At 46.2% G+C, this 21563-nt stretch overlaps 1 protein-coding gene across 2 annotated transcripts in view; it reads right to left on the reverse strand.

The window, feature by feature from the left end:
- AFF3 (ALF transcription elongation factor 3) overlaps nucleotides 1-21563 on the reverse strand; it is a 556683-nt gene that overhangs the window by 28144 nt on the left and 506976 nt on the right. For both annotated transcript variants that reach the window (XM_057741064.1, XM_057741063.1), the window contains 4 exons: nucleotides 18893-19079; nucleotides 10534-11628; nucleotides 5845-5969; nucleotides 2290-2491 (listed from right to left, as the gene is read on the reverse strand). In XM_057741064.1, the coding sequence (XP_057597047.1) occupies nucleotides 2290-2491; nucleotides 5845-5969; nucleotides 10534-11628; nucleotides 18893-19079 (1609 nt within the window). The remainder of the gene's footprint in view (nucleotides 1-2289; nucleotides 2492-5844; nucleotides 5970-10533; nucleotides 11629-18892; nucleotides 19080-21563) is intronic.

Consider the following 21563-nt stretch of genomic DNA (forward strand, 5'->3'; position numbering starts at 1 on the left):
CCAGGTGATGCCTGTCCAGCACCCACGCTCTCAGAACCACTGAGCTGTAATCCTCCCTCACAAAAGAGAAGCCATCAGGTCTCATCAGCTGTCTGTGAAGAACAGGAAGAGCCACCGGGAATTACTAGAAATTATTTAAAATGTGTTTTAAAAAGGAACACTTGATCTGGGGAAAAATAAACATCCTTTTTTCTGGAGATACAGATATGTAGAGAGCACCTACTGTGTGCTGAATGTCACAAACACCTCGTCTTTGGTTAGGAAATTTAAATGGATTCCTCTGAAGTAATTAAAGTGGAGTGTATACCAATGCTTCTTTAAATATAGACCAATTTCATGGGTAGATCAAGCCTCCTTGTTATGGGAGCCTCTAGGACTCAAGGGAGACTCTAGGACTCTGGGTGTTTCCTTTTTGGCATGCAGGGTAGTAAATTATGGATGTGTGTGAGCCCTGGTCTAAGTGGCTCTCCCCAGCTAGACTGTAAGCTTCCTGAAGGCAGAGACGGAATTTGTTAGACCATCAACGCATCTCTGTTGCTTAGCAAAGTGCCTGGGAACAGTAACTACTTCCTTGATAAACACCTGTTCAGTGAAAGAATGCCTAAATCAAGTCTATAATTGGTTTATCATTCTCTGCACATCACAGTTTCCTTGTGATAGAAGGATCTAGAGGCAAAGAAAAGTTGTGTTTGGTTTAAAATTTGAATTGTTAGCTTTTTATTTCAGATTTTTCTAATATGGTTTTCTTAGATTCGTGTATCCTAGAACTAAAAGATAATTGCTCCCAAGTGAGGGTGCATAAGGGGGTTAATTTCTGAGTTCAGTAAGATTTAGGCTCTTATTGGACTTGCTACCAACTTTTTTTTGCCTCTTTAATTCATGGGATAAAGCATGAAATGCTGCCTCCCCCCTTTTTCTTTGCAGAGTCCTATTGCCAACTCTCATTTCTCTCTGTCTCACAAAGCCCCACTGGTTTTGAAAGGCACAGTGGGGAGAGTTTGGAATTAAATAATGTACCTGGGGGATGCAAGGTCTAGGGATGCCCGTTCTTAGAGAGTATTGGTGAAGAGGAACTCACATGCAGTATTAGTTGCACAGGTGTCCACAGGGGTTGGGTATTTTAGATGGTACTGCCTCATTTAAATCTTATCACCACTGTTTTGCAAATGAAACAGGCCCAAGAAATTAAGCAACTGGCCCAAGGTCACATGGTGACTACGCTATGATGCTAGAGGTGGACCCAGGTTCCCAGGGGAATACAGGGTGATGGACTCACCCTTGACAAGGTCACTGGAAGAGGGGTGGTGGTGGTTGTCCCACACTGGACACACTGGTCACTGAGGGCAGTGGGGAACCCTGCAACTTTGGCCCTGGGTTCCAGTCTCAGATTTAACTCTGCCCCAGGGCAAGAAATCTTTTCAAATATGAAGGTTGGTTAGTCTAAAACTCCCAGTTCGTCCTGGGAGAGTCACTTTAGGGCTGTTTCTTTGCAGAATGGGAAATAAAGTCCTCCAAAGAGGGTTCCTAAGCAGAAGAGGCTTAAAATGCCTCCTCCATTTCTTCTGCAGCTGCCTGTGCGAGAGGCGAAGGGCAGCTCCCCAGCCAGGTCTTCCCAGAGCAGCATTTAGGGCTGCTGTGCAGGGGCTCATTGGTCACATTGGTCCCATATCAACATAATCTTCCTCGACCAGGACAGGCTCCCATTAGTAATCCGTCTGTTGGACCAACTGGAGGTATGATGCCACGGCAGCTAGGTATCCCACAGCAACAAGGAGTGAGATCCCCAACGCCACCTCACAGTCAGTACGGTGGTCATCCTCAAGGCATGCCAGGTTACCTTCCTGGTGCTATGCTGCCATATGGGCAGGGACCACCAATGGTGCTCCCTTACCAAGGTGGGCCCCCTCGACCTCCGACGGGAAGGAGACCTCCTGCAACGTCGCAAGGTGGCTGTTACTGATCTTACTTCACCCAGTCTAACAGGTTTGGAGATGAAATCTTTTCTCAACTTGTGCTGTTTACATAGCCAAGCTTCCGTCAATAAGGCTTCCTTGTGACTTTAACAAACATTATCTTCCCACATACCAGGAATTATTGGACATTTATTTCACATGGGAGAATCTATTTGGAATAACACAGAAGGAACTTTTCCTGAAATTGCAATTTAAAAAAAAAAAGAAAAAAGAAAAGAAAAAGCTTGTGTTTATACTTTGCTGGGCCAGAAGCAGAATAGAGGGGTATGCTCGGTTTCCCCCTTGTTTTAATCGGGGAGGGAGAGCATCAACATACCGTGAGGTCTCCTGTGTGGGTCTGCAGCTGGTTCTCAGTCTTATGCTTTTTGTTGGAGGGGGCGGAAGTGAACAAACCATTGCTGTTGGATCTGCTGGAGGAAGTTAAGTCCTCGCCGGAGTATTTGTGTTTAGATGCGTCAGAGAGGGGTGAGATGGGTGACCGGAGCATTTTTTCATTTTTATTTATTGGGATTGCCAAGCTGAAAAAGAAAATCATGGTAATGGAATGTCACACACTCAGCACATGGGAAGGTAAATGTTTATATGTGACCCAAACCTCCCATTTAAATCCTGCTGGTAGGAAGACACATATTGGGAATTACTATGCCAGGAAACAATTTTATGGCATTAGGACTTTAATAAACAATAAACAAATTTTGTTCATTGTTTCTTTACTTGTCCTCTCAGAAAAAATAGTAATGCTGAAGTTAAATGACTAAGAATAATAATACTTTCATTTCCCAAGTTTTTCATTCAAGGATCTCAAAATACATGACAAACAACTTGCTGTTTTCCTAACAAGTGCAAACAGCAGGTAATTGGAAACTCAATTAAATGATACATGAGATCTGCACTTCCAAAAGGACCTTTGCTGACACCTGAGCTTGTATTAATTATTATATGGAGAATAACAGAATCAAAGAATAGCCAAGCATGAAGCCACCTTCCAATTGTTAGGTAACCAGGCATTGATCAGAATAAACAAAGAATAGAAAATGGTCATTAGAGATGACATTTTCTGATTTGTAGCTCCTTATTTTACCTTCATAACTATTGTCTGTGCCTGAATATAAATCCCGCCCCCCCCCCCAATCACTGACCATCAGAGAAGGGAGTCACTTATATTCCAGTCTTTGCAATGTATTATTATGTTGATTGGGCTCTCTCCATTACTTCACTTTGAGACAAAAAATTGGGGGAAGACACATTAGCTCTAAATAAACTCAATTATTGCTAAGTTGGGATGCTTCTAGAAGTCATCTGGTTGAGTCAGTTTTAAAAAAAGGTAAATTCATTTAACAAAGATTTAAACATTATTCCTGAAGTTATGACTTCTTAATTACACGTATTGGCTATCACCGCAAACATGCCATTAAAGTCATTTTTTATTTTTAAGCAATTTCCTTAACTGGTGGTCACAGTGTAGAAATTACAAACACAGGCCTCTAGAACAAATAAGAAGCCAGGGTTCTTAATGTTATGCACACAGATCTGTGTAGGGAGAGAATTTCTGATGACAGACTTCTGGTTTAAACAGTACTGTGCATCCAACAACTTGGAAGTGAGAAGGTGTGTTCTTGAAGACTGCCTTGGGCGAGTTAAAAGTGGCTCAGCCAGTGAGGATGAAAACACTGATGCTGAAGATGGATATGAACAGTCTGAATATAACCGTTTCTTGACACATGAGTGAAAAAGTCCTATTTCTAAGTCTTTATTATTTTACCTATTACATGATTTTAAATGTCTGCAGAAAACGAAATTATTACATTAAATACTGTGATGAACATATGATTATTTCTTCTTCATCATTATAAGTTTATCTATTCAAGTTGACCAAAGTAACTTTGAAACGCTCTTAGGATCACGTCTTCGGTATGGGCGACCACCATATACATAGAACTGTCTTATTACACAGGTAAAGCTTGACAGTGGTAATCACAGTTCCAGAGGTACACAGCCCACCTTTCCTAGAAAGACTCAAAGCACTTCCATATGCATTGACCCCTTACTTAACATAAGTGAAACTATTACAACCAGCAGGCTCTGCGAAGCAATGGCCCTAGAGCAAAAGCTTTTATCCTGGGGTCCCTGAACTTGCATGGAAAAGAAGTTACATCTTCATTTTCATGAACCTCTCACTAAAACTGAAACATTTCCTTTAATTACGAAGGAAGGCAAGAAACCAGAGTAGCGGTTTACCAGGAGTACTATTAGCAATATCTGTGATTGTGGAAATCACAGATATTTTCATATTATATCGGTTGTTGCAGACATCTTGAAATATCTGTACTCATCACTACTAGAAATTATGGTAGTTACTAGATCTGGTAGAAAGGTTATTTAAGGCATTAACAAAGAAGCACATGTATAACTCTATCACACATTAAAAGACATTTTGGAGCTGAATTTTCCCTGTTCACATTTTCCCAGTATTTTGGGATACCATCTGCTCAGTAAGGAGGACTGTGGGCTCAGACAGCTTGTGTGTGCTACTCTTTCTCGCTCAGACCTTCAAGGGCTCTCGCCCTTCTTCCCAAGGTGATTCTAACACTGCAGTGGGCCTGTGTTCGGGTGCCCTCGCTCTCCAATTTCCTCTCCTGGTTTTAGTACTGCTCTACATCTTCTCCTAACCTTTGAGTTTACGTTTTTATGTGTTGTGCTGAAACATTAATCTCCCCTTAAAAATTCTATGTACACAGTCAGGGAGAGTGAGGAGTGTCTTAGCAGAGGAAAAAGTGGTTTCTGAGCTGGGCTATTTCTAAGTGGAAAGGGCTTCTATGACTGATGATAAGCTGCTTGCTTATAATAAATATCTAGGACCTTGCTTTGCTAGGAAGCCGTTTGTCACAGAGAGGATTCAGTGCCATGTGGGTCCCCCTGGAACTCCTTTGGAGGAAGGACTGGGTGGCTGTTTCACCTTGGAGACCGGGGTCCTGTCCATCACCACAAATTCAGTCTGTACCCAAGACCTTTAGGTGTGTCATATGGAGATCCGCTTAAGTTTATATTTTTCATTTGAGTAATAAGCTTAGTGTTCTCATGGGTTTACTGGCTATTCGGTTTTTAAGTTTTCAGAGTGGAGGGTATAGGATATAAGGATAGAACTGTATGTAACTAGTAACTGGTATTTTGTTACAGAGAAGTATTTCCAGTGCACCTGGAGCTGTGACAAGAAGCAAACATCCAGGCATACTGGTTAGCCTTGGGTTAAACCAAGGGAAGCAAGTCTGCATGAGACAGGCTGGGACCTGGGACCCTCTGCTGCAGGGCTTGCACCTGCACTGTCTCCTTGAGCAACAAAATACAAAGAAACTATAAGGGACTAAAAATAACTGCATGCATGACAGTTGGAGCAAATTATGGACAAGATACAAAAAGACCAAAAATCCAACTGCCACTTCTGAGGAGTTGAGAGCAAAAGCAGGGTGTCAGGAGCAAAAGCTGGGTACTGTGCATTCACCCTGCACACAACACCAACAAAGGGGGTGGGCAGATCACCGAAGCCATCCCTCTGGCCCGACCATTGGACCCACTCCTACCCTCACCCCATATAAGGAATCAGCTCACCCCCCACATCAGAAAGCAAGCAAGGGCACCTGTTACTTGTTTTCCCTCCCTCCTGCTGCAGGATGAGCCCCAATAAAACTTTGCCTGAATTTCTTGTCTGGCCTCTTATCAATTTCTACTGATTAAGGAGTCTAAGAACCCTGGTTGGTAACATGGAGACCCAGGCAGAGCAGTCACTTAAAAATCCAATTCTTCCCCAGTACGTATGTGCCTCTCAGACCCAGACACACCTCCAGCTCCCTCTGCCTTCCTCGAGTGCCCATACCTGTTGATGTTCATGTTGCAATGGTTTGCAGATAAAGTACTGTTGGCAGAGGCGGTCAGTCGTGAAGAGCTCTCCTTCTCTCCCTGGGCCCTCTTGATCTCCCTGTAGTCGTCTTCGTTGTCACACTGCATGGGAAGAAGCAAAAACCAATCAGCTTTGGATTTCAAGGGATCACGGTGAGCTCCCATCACCAACCAGCTCACTGGGCTTCTCTGGACAACATCCTGAGCACCAGTGTGGCTGCAGCACTCTTGGCCCTGGCCTGAGTTCCCCATCAGCTCCTTCATTGACAAGGATGAACTCTGTCAGTTTTACTACCGACAGCTTACTGAGAGGAAAAAGGATCAGGATCAAAATTCAGGAGGGAATGTTGTGACTGATGAACATTGCTTTACCAAAGGATGCATTCTGCCCTCCAAGGAAGACCTGTTCTGGAGTCTCGCTGGAGCTTCAGCATCCCTCCCTTTGGCATTTCTTGGTACCCAAACAAAGCATAGCGACTTATCCTGGGCTTAATGCTATTAGGGCAGTGAGAAGCTCAGACCTTTCTTTTGAAATTCATGGCCTTGAAAGACATTTTTATAAAATAGTAGTTTGACTGGATTCTTGTTTCCACGATTGTATTTAACTTTAGAGGTATATTAGGGTGCAATACACATGCACTCAACCAAGTTCCATTTCTGGTGATATGGCAGCAACACAGTACAGGCACATTCAGGGCTCTCAGCAGTGCTTTCCAGGAGACAAGCACTGGCACCAAAGATAGAGAAACTCTGACCTTCTCCCTGTAGCTGGGATTGTCAGCCAGCCTGTGTTGCAAGGACCCCAGATGCTCACGCTGAAACTGTGCCCCTGAGGAGGGTCCAAGCCAAAGCTCTGAACCCCCAGTCCTGGGCTCCAGGGCTCTGGCAGGGATAGACTTTGGACCCTGGGCAGCCAGGTCTGCAGTGTCCCACTTTCAGCACCCAGAAGTGGGGGCTTCACATCCCAGATACTGAGTAAAGAGTGCTGTGAAAATGTTCTTGCACTTCTCTGCGTGTTTTTAATGATGATTTAGTACATTTCATGAGGAGAGCTGAATGTCAGGTTTAGTGTAAATGAAGTTTCATAAGTTCAAAAGTTCATGAATAATAAAATTAAATACAGAATATCATGGAGTATACATGTATGTTTCTGCATATTTCTCTATCTACATATGTCTATACAGCTATATGTATTTCCAATATATCTATATGTTTATCTCTGAAATACCTTTCTCTCTCTCTTTCCATCAGCCTTTGCATTTATCCATCAATCTCCAGATGACTGACTGACTCACTCATTAATCAATCACCTAGGGATTGACAGACAAATCAATCTAACAAGTAATGAGGAGGGCAGGGTGTGTAAAGAAAAACAGAAGGAAAGAGGGGTAGGGAAGTGGTGAGCTAACCTGTATTACTGAATTATATTGTCTGAACCTGACATACAATGGTGCAAAGATGTCACCATCACCATTTTACAAATGAAGAAACTGAAGTACACAGAAGGGAAGGTCACCTGATTAAAGTCACCCAGGAGGTCAGGGCTGACTATATGATTTGCGAGGTTCAGTGAAAAATGAAAATGGTGGACCCCCTGTTCAAAAAGCAGAAAAAGATGCTTGATGTCAATTTTGGTGATGATTTTTTGGACTGAACACCAAAAGTAAAGGCAACAAAAGCAAAAATAAACAAGTGGGACTACATTAAACTAAAAAGCTTCTGCACAGCAAAGGAAACCATCAACAAAATGAAAAGGCAACCTACTGAATTGGAGAAAATATTTCCAAATCATATATCTAAGAAGGGGTTAATATCCAAAATATAAAAAGAACTCATACAATTCAATAGAGAAGAAACAAACAAAAAATCCAATTGAAAAATGGATGGAGGATCCAATTAGACGTTTTTCTAAAGACAATGTACAGAAGGCCAACAGCTTCTAATTATTAGGGAAATGCAAATCAAAACCACAGTAAGATATCACCTCATACCTTTCAGAATGGCTATTATCAAAAAGACCAGAAATCATACATGTGTGAGGATGTAGAGAAAAGGGAACCCTTGTGCACTGTTGGTGGGAAAGTAAATTGGTACAGCCACTATGGAAACGGTATGGAGGTTGCTCAAAAAATTAAAATAGAACTACCACATGACCCAGCAATCCCACTTCTGGGTATTTATCCAAAAAAAACTAAAACACTAATTTGAAAAGATATACGCACCCCCATGTTCACTGCAGCATTACTTCTAAAGGCCAAGACAAGTTAACAACTTAATGTCCACAGCTGGATGGATGGATAAGGAAATCGTGGCATATATATGTGTACAATGGCAGAAGGAAATCTTGCCATTTGCAACAACACAGATGGACTTGGAGGGTATTATGCTAAGTGAAATAAGTCAGACAGAGAAAGACAAATACCTTATGATCTCACTTATATGTGGAATCTAAAAACAAAAACCAAACCCACTCCTAGCTGACGTTGCCAGACTGCTGATTGCCTGGGGTGGAGGGGAGTACAAAATGGGTTAAAGGAGATCCAAAGGTACAAATTTCCAGTTATAAAATGAATAAGTCATGCGGATGTAATGTAATACACAACATGGTGATTACAGTTAATAATACTGTACTGCATATCTGAAAGTAGCTAGGAGAGGAGATCTTGAAAGTTCTTACCAGGAGAGAGAGAAATTTGTAACTATGTATAGCGATGGATGTTAACTGGACTTATTGTGGTCATCATTTTGCAATATATATAAACAGATATCCAATCATTATCTGGTACAACTGAAATTAATATAAAGTTATGTCAATTATACCTCAAAAAAAAAAAAAAAAAGAAAGCAGTAAAAGAGTATAAAGTACTAAAGTCAGAAACATTTTCCTGTCTTTCAAAGTCTCTCTCTTGACCTGTCATGGTGTGTTTATTTGCTATATCATACTGTGCTCCTTGAGGCATGGTGATACCTGGAGGGCATGTACAGACTCTCTCAAGTACAGGGTGCCCTGGCCTGCCACAAGGTGCATGTGTGTGGCCCCCCAGCGACGGGTTTCCGATGCCGGCCAGTTGTGGAACCCATGGGTCAAGGGGTGAGGAAGTCCAGTTAGGCATTTCCCCTTCCCCCGGGCAACTGGCAACCACTCAGGGATTGCAATCTCTCCTGGGGGACCCCTCAGTATAGGGATTGGGGGTGTGGAGATGCCAATCCTGACCCCGACCCTCATCATGCCTGGGCCTTGGCCCCTGGATGGTGATGCGGATGGGGAGGCTGCGTGGGGCTAGGAGTGAAAAGGGGCCACCGGGCAGGAAGGCAGGCAGGCAGAAAGAACTTGTCCTGGGAAATGGGCAGGAGGTGGGACAGCGCATGCTCTACTGTCCCATCACGCTTCACTTACAAATCACAATTCACAGATAAAATGAAGAATTCCAAGACGGCAAACGCCAGCATTAAACTCCAAGCACGGAGCCCTCTGAGCAGAGGCCCTGTGGGGAAAGTACTGCACCAACCTCAGGCTGACTCATTATTGGGAGACCCGGGAGCCAGCAGCCTGGCTTCATTCCTGGCTCTGCCCTTTCTCACCTATGTGAACCTGGGGCAAGTCGATTTAGGCTTTCTGAGCCTTAGTTTCCTCATCTGTAAAATGGGCATGACAATAATATTTACCTCATAAAGTTGTAAGGACTTTATAAATGATTTAATGTTTATAAAAGCAGCATCCCATAGGGACATATATATGTGTTAACTGTTATGAATGATTTTGTCCTAGATTTGGGACCATCCATGATGACTACAATCTTTGGTTTGTCATCCATTGTGTTTTTCACTGTGGTCCAAGTTACTTTTGCAGGTGCAGTAACAGGAGGGAATAAAAATCCTCAAAATTGGTTTTAAATTATAATTTATTCCTGTGCTCAAAAGTCTTCAAAAATGGCCAGACTGTTTCCTGATGCACGTCCAGCTCTCCCTGTACTTGAGCCGCTGTCTCACTTTGTTCAACTCCCTCTTCGTTCAGCTTGCTTCCCTCTTTTGGTGCCGCCTCATCCCTGACCCTCTGGTTACTCAAATGCCCCTCCTCCGCAGGGCTCTGCTCCCAGCCCATATCCACCGCAAAGTTCTCCTGACCAGCACCACGGGGAGCACCAGCCGCGGGCTCCGGCCGATGCTGCAGGCTGGTGTTCCCTCCTGGGGCCCCAGTCCTCACCAGGCACTTTTTGTATTCATGCCGCACCCCAGTTGCAGCCTCTGTGAGGCTGTTGGCTTCTTGAGTCAATGAATGACCCCACCCCTTGCAGCAAAGAATGGGGCTCACCTGTGTTTAGTTTTTCTCACAGGCCCAGCCTCCAGTTTGCCTCTGCACACACTGAGTGAAGATTTCCTGTTTGCTTACTTCCACATGCAGTGCGACAGGCATTCATTATCTATACCATGGGAATAACAGTACCTCCCCCACTGAGCGGTTCTAAGGATTTAACTGAGTTAATATACCGTCAAGTACTTACAAGACTATCTGGCATACATAAAGTGCTCTAGGAATGTTTGCTGAGGAAGGACACATAAAACTGCTGCTCCAGGAGCACTCCAGACCAGCAGTCCTGCCACCCACAAGTTCAGGGAGAGCCCTCCCTCCCGCCGTGCCCTCAGCCCCTCGGGGTTCCAGGCCTACCTTGCGTTTCCTCTTGGATTTTGGCAAAGCCTTTTCGGCAGGTGCGTCGGATGCGTGGCTGGGGGGCGCGCTCTCAGCGTCCTTGGCCGCGGGCGTGCTCAGCACCCCCGGCTCCTGGGGCAAGTGTTCTGGGATCCTGGACAGGAGGGTCAGGTCAATTTTGACCCAGAGTGACCGGACCTCGTCACTGTCCTTCAACGGGGAGAGAAGTTCGTTGCGGCCGAAGGGGACCAGCGTGTAGAACTGCTCCTCCAGCTCCTTGGCGATGTCGCTGGTGGTCCTGGCGTTGATGGAGCCCACCGGGGCCCGGGGGCCGCCGCCGCTGATGCTGTTGGTGGTCTCCTTCAGCCTTGAGTCGTTCCCGGAGGCGGCAGCAGCGGCGGCCACGGCCTTGGACAGAGGGTAGTCCTCCTGCTCCGACTCCAGGTCCGAGTCCGAGGAGGAGGAGGAAGAGGACGACTCCGTCTCGATGAACTCCTTGGATTTGGGCACGATCCGGCTCAGCCCCCGCGTGCGGCGCTTCTCGCAGGTCACGGCAGAGCGCAGCTCCTTGCGGTGGCTGGTCCTGCTGTTGCCGCAGGGCCGGGGCTTGGGGGGCTCCAGGGGGATCCCCGCGTTCGCCCCCTGCGCGTCGGCGGCCGTGGGCTCCTCGGGCCGGTGCCCGTTGTCGCCGGCCGAGGTCCTCTCGGTGCGCCGGGTGGGTTTCTTGCCCGCGGACCTCCGGGCGGGCGCGGGCGCGGGCGCGCTCTCGGCGGGCGCACCGGGCACAGTGGGCGGCGGGGCAGTGGCGGTCACGGCCGCGGCCACGGCCGCGGGCGGAGACTTCTGCTTCACCCCTTTGCTCCCCGGGGCCTTGTTCGCGGTCCTGGGCCTCTGCTCCTCCTTGCAGGCGCTCTTGATGTCCTTGTCTCTCAGGCTGGTCGGGCAGACCTCGGGAAGCTTCCCGCAGTCTGGCACGTCCTCCTTCACCGGGGTGTAGTACTGATTGCTCTCCGGCCCGTGGCTTTCATTTTGGATCAGGATAGGAGGCTTGTGGGGATTAACTTTGTTTAGCCATTTATCCAGCTGCCACTTGTTAGAGGACGCTGGTTCGGCCTAAAAGCAGAAAACCGGGAACAAACAAAACATCTTTTATGACAGGCTCACTTAAAAGGGGCCTGGCTGTTTTTCTCCTGACTTACTCTTCAAGGTGTGTGAGCAGAAAACAGATGGGCTAGAAACACAAGGAAAATGGGAGCTGCAGGTGTGTGTAGCATCAACGGGCTCGCAGGATGCACGGATGCCGTCCCCTTCCTGGTCCCGGCACTGAAATGCCAATGCAGCAGTTTGAGGCCTATTTGGAAAATAAGGGGATGCACTATGCTTCATCAAGACCCATTTCCATACTTTTGAGTGTTATACAATGTATATTTTTTGTATTTATTCAGACATACATAAACTTGAGAGTCCACGAAAGTTAACTGGAGTGTAGTTTGGAGACCCTGACTGTTAAAGCACTCATTTTTTGTGAGACTTAAAATATGGGAGGAAATTAGAAAAGGGGACTGAGTGGAACCTACACTCCCAAAGAATTACCTGTGTGTGCCCTGCACACTTTGACGGCTGGACTTGGTTCGTCCATCCTCAACCTGCTTCCATCACACTTTGCCCAAAATGTTTCAGACAAGGAGATGACAATGGAAACCTTTCCTGCAGGCAGTTTTGCTAACTTAGAGCAAATCCTGGACATTCCAGGTTTTAAACTCAGGCCCATAGACTGGCTCCAGGCCAGGGGTGGGGAAGAGGGAGGTCAGTGAATGTCCTGTAACAGAATGTGAAATCTTATGTAGACACATTTTTCGGGGAGAGGGCCATAGCATTCATTCACATCTCTAGGGATCTGTGTCTTATTAAAAGATTAAGAACTGGATGCTTTTACAGGGAGTAAATGTTAATTTCTAATAAAAGTCCATTTATCCAGCATCTTTGATTATTAATAGAAAAGAGGTATATTGATAAGTATAGAACTTTAGCTAGCATGTTCTCAATTTGTGAATATAGATGAAATGGGGAAATTTTTTCAGCATGATTAAGGTGATGTATTTTTCCTTCTCTTTGGCCTCCACCCTATGAATTCACAGCTTCCGATGATCCAGGGAAAGACTAGATACCAGCCTAGAATTAAGAAGAATGGCTTAGCTCTGTGTTTCAAACTTGGTTGGTTAAAGCCCAGAGCAAGTTAGGATCCCTTGTAAGAGAAAAACATTGTTTTTAACATCATAATTTCCCAAAGCTTGCTTTCATGTATCAAGATTTGGTTTTCAACAGTGAGGTCTGATTTAAGAGCAGAACTCAGGGCACAGCCACATAAGGCAAGGACCTTGGGGAGGGCGGAGAGGGGAGGGCAGGTCCTGGCTGAGTCTGAAGGCATCTGGGGCACAGCTCAGGGAGATGGGAAGCCTTTAATGGGCCAGCGGGGCCTGAGGCCAAGATGAAGCGGCCACAGAGTGTGGGCACCAGGCCCTGGAGCTGTGGCAGGGACCATGGACATCCTACTGGTTCCCTCATAACAGATGAGACCAACTACACTTCAGGGAACCGCAGCACGGGGTGTCCAGGGACTGGGAAGGACAGGTGACATTTCAGTGGAGGCCAGCATGGGGATCCCAGGCCTTTTCCTTGGCACCATGAGGATGGGGAGCCTCCCCCTGGGACACAGGTGTGGAAGGGGAATCTCTCAGGACCCTGATAGGGAGTCTGGTCTCTGACCTAACTTTCAGCTTTGTTTGCCTTCATGCCATCCAAAGGACCAGGGCTCCTGAACGAGGCAAAAGAACAAAATAATAAATCTTTTTCTTGCACCTCTGAGTTGTCCTATGTAAATTCTGACCTGGCTTTAATTCAGCTTCTCCAGAGACAGGGAACAATGGAACCTGCAGAGCACACCTGACCTGGTCCATCCTGCAATAGTGATGCAAGAGAGGAAGCAGGGCAGCAGGACACAGAACCACTTCTTTGACAAGGGGAAGCTCTGGCCTGCCCTGAGATCAGCTGAGTGTGGCTGAAGGCTAATTTGGTGGCAAACACATCTACGGCTTTGAGGCTGTCTCTTCCCCATCCCCATTTCTCTCTGACCACTAACAAGTCTGTGACTTCTGAGCCTCAGCTTCCCCAGACAAATGGAGCCCAGTACTATGCACGGATGCTGAAGGGCCCTTGCGGAAGGGGACCCACATTGGAGGAGGGTGGGCACATTTATGGCAGAGACTGCCACTCACACTGGCCCCACCCCCACGTCTAACACTAGCTCGCCCTCGTCCCCATCATCCTGAGCCTTCCGCACCTCCCGTCTCTTATGTGGGAGAACACAGATGCCTGCCTGGAGCCAAAACACAGTGGCTCACAGGGAGACTCCCTAAATCTTCCCAGAGGGAGCCGTAACAGTGAAGGGAGAATTTAATAACTTGAGTATGGGCCCACTGCCTGAAGTGGTTTAGGGTCTTTTTTCCTGCTCTTCACAGCTGAAGAAATCAAGCTGAAGGACCGTTTTCAACACATCACTAAATCACATTCTTTCTCAAGGATTTACAATGACCTCCTCCCATCTCTCAAACAAAAATCCAAATTCCTCAGGCATCCTTCATCTTACAGGCATCTTTCATTGCCAGCACACCTACCCTGTGCTCCCACTTTACATGTATCATCTAATTCAACCCATATGGACAGGAAATACTATTGCCCCTAGTTTGTAGATGAGGCTCAGAGAGGTTAAGAGACATGTCCAAAGCTGCAGAGCTACCAGGCGCCACCGAGACTAAACCCACATTTGTCTGGGTTTACAGACCAGATTCTCTCCCCTGTTGCTTTGCCTAATCTCCTGTTACTCTCTGGTGTAGCCTCACGAAAGGGGGACCACATTTCTTTTGAGCAATGTTGGTCTTCAGCCTAAAATGATAGAATGAGATCTGATTTTTAGAGAAGACACCACTAACTCTCCAGATAATGCCTGCTGCCTTCTGTTATCCTTAACTGCATCATCTCTTTGCATCATCTGTATCTGTTCCGTGTATCTAAATCTTGTGTCTTCAACAAAGCCACACACTGCTCTCCGGCAGGGGCCAGGTCACTGCTTGTCTGTGTCCCTCGCAGGACCCGTAACAGGTGAGGGGCAGTCTGCTACGACTCTGCTAATGATGACTCCCGATGAGCTGTCACTCCATGTGTGTCACTGACACCTCAGGACAGCCTCACAGATTAGACAGCGTGGCATCATCTGCCATTTCCGGGATGAAACAACTGTGGCCGAGGAAGCTTAAACAGCCAAGAATTAGGTGGCAGGGGAGGAGGGCAAACTCAGGGCTGGGGGCCCCTTCCCTGGCACGCTGCTGCCTCTGGTCCACTTCCTGAGCTGCCCATCAGGGTTTCTGCCTGGTGCTTTTGCTTGTCTGCTGGCTTGTTGCTTTGTATTTCCAGCCAGGACTCTCCTCTCTGATCAGTCTTCCCTCTGATTCCTGCACAAGCTCTCCACTGTGTACCTTGGTCTCCACTTCATCTATACCCTTCAGAGCACCCACTGCCATGTACCCCATAGGTACCTGATTAAGGAGAAGCTTGTGGAATCACTGAATAACCTGTATCGTGTTTCTGCTGAATTTCAAGAATGATCTAGGGCAGCACTTTCCAAAATGTGCTTTTAGTTCATATATCCCATGGAGCAAGGTTCCTGTGGTCAGATACACTTGGGAAATGCCACAATGGAGAACACTGTTTACATGAGCAATGTTAAAGGCTGAGTGATGGCCTACAGTAAAGTAGGTTAAACCTACTTTATTTCTGGCTCTTCGCAAAATCCTGTGACCAGCATATACACTATGGAATATTACTCAGGCATTAAAAAGGAATGAAATTGAGTTATTTGTAGTGAGGTGGATGGACCTACAGTCTGTCATACAGAGTGAAGTAAGACAGAAAGAGAAAAACAAATGCATATATATGGAATCTTAAAAAAAAAAAACACAACAAAAAATGGTACTGATGAACTTAGGTGCAGGACAAGAATAAAGATGCAGACATAGAGAATGATCTTGAGGAGACTGGGGGAGGGAAGGGGAAGCTGGGACGAAGTGAGAGAGTAGCATAGACATATACACACTACCAAATGTAAAGTAGCTAGCTAGTGGGAAGCAGCTGCATAACACAGAGAGATCAACTTGACGCTTGGTGATGACCTAGAGGGGTGAGACAGGGAGGGTGGGAGGGAGGCTCAAGAGGGAGGGGATATGGGGATTATGTGTGTAAATACAGCCGATTCACTTTGTTGTACAGCAGAAACTGCACAACACTGTAAAACAATTACACTCCAATAAAGATCTGAGGGGAAAAAGAAATCCTGTGACCAGGCTTCTTTTTGTCCACGTAGCACCCTTTACTTAGGGAACACTGGTCTAAGGAGCTCTGTGTGCTGGTGTAAACGTGGTATGAAAGGATGTCCCAGGCCGAGAAAGAAGATACAATTCAAATGAAAAACATCAGGCTGAGAACAAGCAAGCAAGCGGCAGGCATACGGAGGGCACCTGCAGTGGTGGCAGCACTGTTTTCGGGGTCTCTTCTGTGCTAGCCTGCAGACAAGGGGTTATACTGCGGAGATTCATGTGAAACGCAGTGGCTTTCTACAACCACGGCCATAAACACCAGCTTGCATGAAACTCAGGAGGGCCACGTGGGTGTCAAGCGCTGGCACGTTTAGGGGGAGAGTGCAGGTGCCTTGGGACATCAGGAGGGCCTCCCACTCGCACATCAGGATGTTTCCAGGACGGAAAGGAGGGCCAGAAACGTTGTGCTGCAAAGCAGCGTAAAGAGGTCTTCGCAGTGGAATGTGAGGTGTGTGGCTATACAGCGCTGGCCTGTCCTGTGGGGGCCAGGGAAACGGGTCTCACTACTCTCTGTAAGGGGTCCTGGGCCAGCTGGGTCAGAGGAAAGCAGAGGTGCTGTGGAGAGTTGTCTGGATAATGTTTTCCCCCTTTGCGACTTTTCATTCTACAAACTCAATGTATTTCTTTTTTCCTTTCCTTTTCCTTTTTTTTTTCAATTAAAGAAAAAATTTTGGGGTTGTGCCTCGCGGCTTGTGGGATCTTAGTTACCGGACCAGGGATTGAACCTGCATCCTTGGCAGTGAAAGCGTGGAGTCCTAACCACTGGACCGCCAGGGAGGTCCCTTATTGTATTTCTGAAGGGTGTGTGTCTGTAGTCATTTGCGGAAAAATGTTAAAAGAAACTTTACTTTTATTCCAAGGAATACATTCCTTTCCAGCAGAAAGAAGTCACATGCAGTGTGGCTACATCACTTGTCACTTCTGCACTCCCTCTGCATAGAGAAGCCAGGAGTTGAAAACTACGCGTGGCCTCAGGCAACTTAAACTTTGAGGCCTGCTTATGGCCGACTCCCCTCCTCCTCCTCAGCCAGGGGCCTCTAATAGCTGCCGGAAGAACTGACAAGCACTTCCTTTCATCACCAAGGAGTTCAAGGCTTTATAATTATCTCAGTGACATTTAGAGAGAATCTGCTTAAAGCCCTTCATAACTGTACTTCTCTGAGGCTGGTTTCAGCCCCATCTAGAAACTCCAGGAGTCACATTTCAGCATGCAAATAAGACTCAATTCCTGAATTTAACCTTCAAAGTCACCAAAAGCTTGGGGTGGCGGTAGCACTCGGACCCTAAAGCTTTTAATCCACCACCACTGCCCCACCTTGGTTCTTGCAAGGTTCCCTGGAACGCAGTTCCTTCTACTAAATATTCTGGAGTTCTTCGACTCATTAGAGCATAAAGCTGGCTCTGAAGAAGCCCGGTTAATGCCTCTGTTTTATTTAACTCCTGTATTTTTGTTTGTTTCAAATTTTTCCCATTAGAATATCAGGTCTATGAAGACAGGAACCTTCTCTGTCAGATCACTGCTGTCTCCCAGGGCCAAGCATCATGTCTGTGGCAGAGGCTCAGTGAATATCTGTTGAATGAACAGGGAATGAGTGAATGAATGAAACGATGAAGAAGGAATAATAACTTAGTTTCTGGGAAAAGTCAGGGTTATATCAACATATGTTTTTATAGGTTAATGTTTCTAAGGGCCTTCCCCTTATATAGGGTGATGGAGATAGACAGATAGAAAGAGAGAAAGAGGCAGAGAGACAAAGACAGAGAGAAGCAGAGAGAGAGACACACGCAGGTACACAAGCTAGAAACATGAGTCTTGCTGGCCCTTAAATGTGCTCCCGGGGACTTCCCTGGCAGTCCAGTGGTTAAGACTCTGAGCTTCCACTGCAGAGGGCATGGGTTCAATCCCTGGTCAGGGAACTAAGATCCCGCACGCCTCTGAGGTATAGCCAAAAACAAACAAACAAACAAAAAACGGTGCTTCCCTCTCACTGCCAAGGTTTGTATGTGTGGGTTTGGTTTCATTTTAGAGCTTGTTTAGAAATTTGGGCCCCAAAGTGGCACAGAATGTTGTAAGTAAAAAATTAAATGCTAGGAGCCAAAGTAACGTCAAATGTTAATACAGTCAAGAAGTATATTCTATTACTGCTTTAGAAATCATAGTCTACCCTTATGGATCCAGGCACTAGAGAAGTATATTCGCAGCCCTCTCTCAAGCATCCATGCTCTGAATTACTATTGAATTTTCCCCTTTCCCTTTTAAAGTAGAAATAGCAATGGCTTTTATTGGGACCTTATAATATGTTTATTTGAGGCACCTAAATCTTCCACATAGATACTCATCATCGCTATAAAAGTTTTCATTAGTATTTGTAGGTTGGTGCTAATTTTTATATTTTCACAAAGAAAACACAGTTAAGGTGTTATTCATATTCATGGCCCTTGTTTTTCTAATCCAAGACAAACTGCAATAAGGTAAGATTCTAACCATGCCTAATGCACAAAACTCCTTTCCCCGTGATTTAGGGGGGCTCACACTTCCAGGCAGGGAGCTGCCCTGTCTGCTTATTGCCTCGGCTGACCCTTAGGGAGACCCGATCCTCAGGTTATTTCCAGTCAGTGATGTTTACAGCATACTTGGAAAATTCTGGAAGTCAAGATAGAGATTTTTGGACCATAAGAGATGAAGTTTCTAGACTTCAAAGGAAGCTCTGTGATTAGGAGCACTGTGAGGAGGGGGTGGGGGAAGAGGAGCCCAAATCAATCCTGGCAGGCTGCCAGGGGGTGGTGGCCTGACGGGGTCACGGCAGGCCAGTGTCACAGCAGGCCAGTGTCACAGCACAGACGCTGGGAGAGTGGCAGGTGTGAGACCCGCACTCGGAGCATGTGCTCACCGGGTGGGGGAGAGGCAGGGAGTCGGGGGGAGGGGCTCAGAGGCCGCGTGTCCTTACCTCGGGGCTGGAGTAGTGGGGAGGCTTGCTGCCCTCACTCTCGCTGGAGCTGCTCTCGGTCTCCGAGTCAGATCCCGAGCTGCTCTCCGAGTCGCTGGAGGAACTGCTGCCGCTGCTGCTGCTGCCGCCGCTGCTGCCCTTGCTGGAGGGCGCGGAGGCCCTGCAATTGGCCTGCTGGAGCCCGGCGCTGGCGGCCCACGAGGCCCCGGGAGGGAAAGGAAAGGAAAGCCAAGTGAGCAAACACGGAGACACCACCAAGTGAGCTGTCGAAGGAGAGGAGGCACACAGCCTGCGCATCTGTCAGCCAGCACCTGGAGCTCCAGAGCTACCCTCAAGGTCAAAGCAGCCTTGCGGTTAAAACAACGGATGCATAGAAACAAAACTGGGAGTGAAAGTCGGTGCCACTTAATAGTCAGGCACTAGTTAGCGTGACTACTTTGTGTGACCATTTTAGAAGGGAAAGTGGTGTAATGGCAGAAGGACTGTTTCTATTTTGCTGCTGTTTCTGGGAATGGCTTTTCAAATGCATCCTCAATTCCAATCATCAACAAAAAGGCAAGGAAATCCAAAATGCTTGAAATACTTTGCAAAGAACGAAAATGCCTGTTTGCTTTATTTTAGGAAGTGGGCTGTGAGGAAGGGCACAGTGTCCTGCTCTGTGCTCTCATGGCCTGATGGAAGGTTCCAGAGACGGCGGGACCCACAAAGTTGTCTCACTTCCCACCTCTTCCCACCCATAGAGTCGAGTCCTGTAGTCTTTATGGGAGCTGGCTTGCTGTATAAACAGTAATTTTCCTTTGAGCCCTTTATTCAAGAACTGAAGATCCCTCACTCACATATTTTTATATATTCTAGACTTTAAAATTCAACGCCAGTTCAGTGGCTTATACTCGATGCCCATATCCATGCTGAAATTTGCCAGAAAGCTATATACTCAAATTATAGATTCAAAGAGAACAGGAAACAAGGACACTTCTCATGGTAATTAATTAACCACAAAAATTCAACTCACACACATCCACCCAAACAGTGAGCAAAAAAGAAAATTTCAGTACTCACATAATAGTCAACATCTTAAAAGTCCTTTATTAATTGCATTGAAACACACCTGACTCTGTCCTTTTGAGGTCAAATTCTAAACCCAGAAAGTGCAGTGACCACTTTTTAAATGTTGAGTCAGCAAATATCTGTTTGCCCCCTTGCAGCTGTGACTACTACTTCAACAGGACTGAATGCAAGTGAAGGCCGGGGGAACTTGTCAGAGTTTATGGTCTCAAGTGCAAAGCAGCCAGGACAAGGTAAAGGATCCCTTTCATCCACCCCTTAAATCTTCAAAAATGCTTTGCCCAAGGACAGACTCTCATAAATCCTCAGTGTAAGGGCGGGGGGTTGGGGGGGGGGGGGGAATGTTAAGACTCATTGGAAGCTTGCTTCTCCCAGAAGAATAAGACAAGAAACCATCTTGCAGGATGTACCTGAAAATCAAAGCAAAGTTTTGAACCGCGGGTTTAGGGAGAAATGGAGTTTGAACATAACCTTCCTTGGTGGTTTTTATTTCTTCCACCAATGTCACGGTCCACACCTACTGTCTGACAAAATTCTTCAACATCAGACAGCATCTGCACCTTTAAGCCTTGCCTGAGCTGCAGTGATTCCTTTTCCAGCCTGCTGTTTGCTCTGGTGTTGAGTCAGGAATCCTGGATCTTTAGGCTGGGAAGGCACGGTTAGTGATCAAAGGGTTGTAAAATTTCTTTCTTCTCTTATGAACTAAAATCCATCTTTCCTGGTGGCTGAGTCAAATGGCTACTATCAATGGAGTCATTAAAAAAAAAAAAGACTATTAGATTCTGACTGAACAGGAATGCTGGGATCCATGTTAACAGTGTGTCAGCAAGTACCCAAAACACTGAGGAAAAACTCCAAAACAAACAAACAAACAAAAACCCACCCAAACACAAACAAACACAAACCAAAACTTAAAAACTCCCCAAAGCCAAACAACACATGGTGGAGGAAAGAGATCTATCTCCTTGCCACACTCTGGAACGACATTTGCTGAAGATGAGCAAATTAAGAGAAATAAAGAGCATTTTGATTGGTTTTTATGATGGTCAAAGGCTTTGATCACCAAGCAGTACACTCTCCTGCTTTCATTCCAACAACAAAGAACATGTGAGGCTGGTGCTATGCGCACCTGGTTGTTGTGTTTGAGGCAGAGGCTGCAACGTGTGTGCAGTTCCCTGGGGCTTGCACCACAAAGTGACTGTCTTTTGAAAAGTGGCACTTTAATTTCTGGGAAACATCCATTAAACAGTTACTGTGCTGCCTTCCTTTTATGACTGCTGTCCTATCGTAATGAGACCCACCAGCCCAGGGAGACAGAGTCTCTGATCTGAATTAGATTGGCAGAAAAGCCTTAGAGTTTTACGTTTTCCTTCCTTAAATTAGGAAATTCACTTACAATGACAGTTTTACTGGCATAACTATTACTTGTTGTTGAAACCACTGTGAGAGCCAAGAATTTTAGGTTTTCTTCCTGCTTTGCTTTGAAGGGCTGTGAGGCTCTTGATGCCTGATCAGGACTGAATACATTCATGTTTCGATGGTCCCAGTAGAGACGGTGTCACTGGAAGCCATCCACGTCAAGGATGGGGGCAGGCTTGTCTGCAAG

The sequence above is a fragment of the Hippopotamus amphibius genome, chromosome 7, assembly GCF_030028045.1.
Source record: "Hippopotamus amphibius kiboko isolate mHipAmp2 chromosome 7, mHipAmp2.hap2, whole genome shotgun sequence".
Lineage (NCBI taxonomy): Eukaryota > Metazoa > Chordata > Mammalia > Artiodactyla > Hippopotamidae > Hippopotamus > Hippopotamus amphibius.